Source organism: Anastrepha obliqua, chromosome 1, assembly GCF_027943255.1.
Source record: "Anastrepha obliqua isolate idAnaObli1 chromosome 1, idAnaObli1_1.0, whole genome shotgun sequence".
NCBI classification, from domain to species: Eukaryota; Metazoa; Arthropoda; class Insecta; order Diptera; family Tephritidae; genus Anastrepha; species Anastrepha obliqua.
Window position 1 is genome coordinate 2,883,160 of NC_072892.1, and position 4,334 is coordinate 2,887,493.

At 35.4% G+C, this 4,334-nt stretch overlaps 1 protein-coding gene across 1 annotated transcript; it reads right to left on the reverse strand.

Moving 5' to 3' along the window:
- Positions 1–591: 591 nt before the first annotated feature.
- On the reverse strand, positions 592–1,273 carry LOC129236274 (mitochondrial pyruvate carrier 2-like). The gene is made up of 3 exons (XM_054870563.1): positions 1,054–1,273; positions 912–952; positions 592–848 (listed from the first exon to the last, which is right to left on the reverse strand). The coding sequence occupies exons 1-3, from the start codon at positions 1,157–1,159 to the stop codon at positions 618–620; spliced, it is 378 nt and encodes a 125-aa protein (XP_054726538.1). The 5' UTR covers positions 1,160–1,273; the 3' UTR covers positions 592–617.
- Between the last annotated feature and the right edge of the window lie 3,061 nt (positions 1,274–4,334).

Consider the following 4,334-nt stretch of genomic DNA (forward strand, 5'->3'; position numbering starts at 1 on the left):
AGGTGTTGTTAGTGGCGGCAATGTGATGTGCCGGCACTGAGGGTAGTATAGCCGTGGAGGCGGTGACCGCCTGTGAGCGGGAGCAACACGTGGCCACATACCTTGTGGACCACTCCCTATGTGTCTTAAGGCCTGAGCAGGTCTTAAGATGGCACCACCCGTTGCACTGGTTACACCTAACCGAGGTGGAGTTCGGGTGGAGCCGTTTGTGGCAGATGCAGCAGTAGAATACTTCAGGTCCGGGGTTGGGTTCGACGCCAGCCCGGAAGAGAAGTATTTGGAGCAAACTGGCTGCAGTGAGTTGCTCCTGTGACGAAAGGTTTAGGGTAAGATACGGATCACTAGACAAGGCTAGTGTACTGGGGCGGCAGCCCTTGGTCGGGAATAAAAACCCGAGTCATTCCGGTAACGTAGAACCGGCTGCCATGGGAATTCAATTTCGCTCGTAACTTAATTTGCTTGTGTTTAATATACAAATTTCCGAGTTTTAATCGGTACACCTCGCAAAGCCTTATCAATATTCACCGTTCCTACTTACTTTACCAAAAATTCTTAACAACTTTTATAGGAAAAAACATAAACACACATGCATAAATTCGCACGTTTAGCAAAACCTTTTAATCAGATTTATTTTTTAAGCTCTGTTGGTATTGTACTGCGCGTGCTATTTGATACATTTGGGTGAGTGCGACAAAAACATTTACCGAAAAAAGTGACCAATTTTTGGGAATAATAACCAATGAGTATCGAGACCAAATTAAACCAGTTGTGGCTAAGACCGCGCATTGATTAATCGACAATAAATGCACTGGACGATTTATATCACCAAGGCCAGCTATAACGAGTGCCTGAAATTTTGTATATGCTTATGTATTATATATTTGGGTATTTATAGATGAGAGACAACATACCCATTTGCCTAATGGTGCCCAGAAGAATATCGTTTTTGGACCTACATGGATACATATGTGAATATAAACAATTTTGTTTTTTGTATTATCTGCTTTACTTTTAATTCTTTATTTCACTATAATGCATTTTTTATTCGTTTACCTGCTGGATGCTCCCACAAAGGACGCATAGGGCTTGGTACAAATTTGTCAGCTGTCCCAATTATGCCATTGTATAGGCGTGAAAGGAGTCCGACTTTTCCACTCATTACTAGAAATTTTTGGTTTTTTGGAGTTGTTTAAAATTTTTCTAATATTTATAATAATTTTTAAATATTTGACTTAACAAAATTTACATTTTTCTCGTGCTTTTATTATGAAGTGTTGAAAGTTTTGAAGGAGAATATAGTGAATATTTGATTAGTGGCGCGCCTAAAAATATGCAACCTGCATTACATTTTACACTCTACTACATACTAAATAAAATGAATTAAATCTAAAATATGTAAAACCTGCAAGCCAATACAATTTTTGTTTATGTGCGCTAGTGAGCAGAATTTAACAATAAGAAAATATAATATTTTTAATCAAACAACAACGATATGGTATTAAGTTAACCCGGAACCAAGAAACTTGATGTGCTCGAACACATTGATCCTTGCAGACATCGAAAATCGCATGAATAATCCAGCCGATATTTTTGAATTCACTACTCGTTTGGCTATGGAATCATTTTTCAACAAACCAATTAATATTGTAGTCAAACAACCAACCGGAGCCGACACACTCACAGCGAAGAAAAATTGTCGTCTTTGTCTTCTAGGAGTCAAAAAGCTTCGTCAAAAAACTCGTTTCATTTCAATCCAGCATGTCACAGCACTCAAAAATCTTTTATACATGTTTTGCTTGCCTTCCACTGAATCCATAAATAAATATCATTTCATATTTTACCATAAATTTCATTATAATCAATTTTTTTTTCTTCAACCTTCTTCGCAATGAGTTGAAATAAAGAACAAACCAAAATACTTTTACTTCGGTAGGTAGCTAAATGCATGCCAAAAACAAAAAATTAAACCATGAAAAAGGTAAGAAATTAAAGATATTTACCTGCGATGCTTAAAAATTAATTACAAATGTGGCACATTTGCCACATATTCTCATACAAATGTATGTAAATACATAGGGGTGCATGTAGACCCGGGGTGCCCAACCGCAGGTGTAACTTTTTAAATATTGTTGTTCTTCCTGTTCGAGGATGCTTTTTAAACGGTTATATCCATAAATCGATAGAAATTAAGTTTTGGGAAGCTAACTGGAAGCTCAAGTTGTTAGCTGTAATAGAAATATGTTGAATTCACGTCCAAAGTTGAAAAAGCCAATCTGATCAGACTTGGGTGCCCAACGGAGAGTTAATGCTGGCTTTATTTTGAAGCTACATTTATACGCTGACAGTGGCTCAAGCGGTCGGTCCAATTTTGATGACTAGGAACAATATGAGAGACGTGTCGAATATTTCCCTCGAGCTCGTAAAAGGGGATTGGCATGTTAGCGTAGATTTCCAAGCCCGATACGATGCATTATCAAATGTAAGCCCTATTGAATATTTTGAAAAGCGGCATGTCCAGACGAACTTTTACAAGGAGATGTTATTTCATCAGTTGATTGGTGCCTGATGGTCAAAGTGAGTGTATTTGTATCTGCTCTCACTCGTCTCCTTTCAGCTAAAATTTGAATAGAGCTTTGACTGCTACTGAAATATGTATATCCATTTCGTCGGTACTGAATTCGATTTCCATGTTCTTCTCTGCCTCAGAAGCTACATCTTCAACAGATTCATTGAAATCACTGTTATTTATCACATTGCATCAGCGCTTTCATCCTCAGTGGTCAGTGGTTCCGCCTAGATACACCTTTATCTACAACTTCCCCATGCTCTTCTAGCCATCTATTTTCAACACCTGTGTCAAAAGCATTTCGTAGTTCTTTACAGCGGACATCCAATCGAATTCATAAACTCCAGTCGCTTACCAACAAAAGAAAAAAAGAAGAATGGGTATGTTCAACAATGCATTATAATGCGCAACATACCATTTCAGAGTGAGCAGTGCGTTCAAAAATGCAAATATGGCAGTACTGCAAATGCAACGCGTTCTTAAACGTCATTTTTGTATCAAAAGTCGTGAATTATTTGCAGCAAAAATTTTCACACTGCCAATAAATACGCTAGTACAATGTCTGATGAAAAGTGGGTATTTAATTATTTATTTTAGCTTTTAATACAAAAATTGATGAAAAATACGATATTTAAACTTTATTTTATTATACTTTTCTTGGTTTTAGTGATTACTTTAGTATATCGGAGATAAAATTACTGCTCAGAGTCCGACTGAGCATGGAGAACGAGTTCACATCGGGAAGGAGGAAAAAGAGCGTCCTCTGGGCTAAGGTCGTAGATGAAGTAAAAAAAGTTAATAAAGATTTAAAAATAGATAGAAACATCGCCCAGCGAAAATTTTCTAATTTACTCATCACATATAAGCGAATAAAAAAAAGATATAAAACTTTTGATATTAACTCAAACTCAAAATACTAAGATTTTCAGGAGAGACGAAAAACGTTTTATGTAAAAATTATTGTAATATTTAAAGAAAATATTGTTCCATCATGAAAATATACAACATTGAAGAAGGTTCTACTATATTTTTTTTCAATTTTATATTATGTTTGCGAAAATAAAAAAAAATTTCGATTTATGACTCTTTAACTTAAACTTTTTAACTGATAAAATGTTTTAATTTTATAAGTTTCCTAACCTAATTGAACTCACTTTTCACAACTAAAGAGGCACAATGCAAAATAATATACCACGAAATTTATCACTTTTTACAGTTATAGAGGCAGAACTCAAAATAAAACTCTTTATGTGTAATAAAAGTAATCAGCTGTTCTTGAGCCCATTAACGCAACTAAAAATAATTCTCTTTAGTTGATCGTGCAAAAGCAACACACTTGACATAAAAATAGACATAACTGTATTTTTCCAGTTAAAGAAGATAGTTATGTGAACGAAATATTTGCAGCAGTTAGAGATATGTACTCTGAATTAATTTATGCAAAAAACTCAGTTTAGCAAAATTTTGAGTTGTGATCCTTTTGTATTTAGGGTGCGATATGTCCTTCTTTTAAGCTTTACACGGTTTTTTTTTCTTCTTAAATTTAATAAAAGACTATCGGTTTTTTCCTCACATACATCGTCCATGACCAAACTTAGTCACAATTCCATTTTACTGCACAGCGCGTTCATAAATGCAACAAATCTATTTGCAATTTTTCAACAAATCTATCAGTTGCATGAATTGTCACATTGACAGTGCTGCCAGCGCTACAAGTACTGCGCATTATAATGCGTTTCTGAGCATAGCCAATAACCACAATGTAATT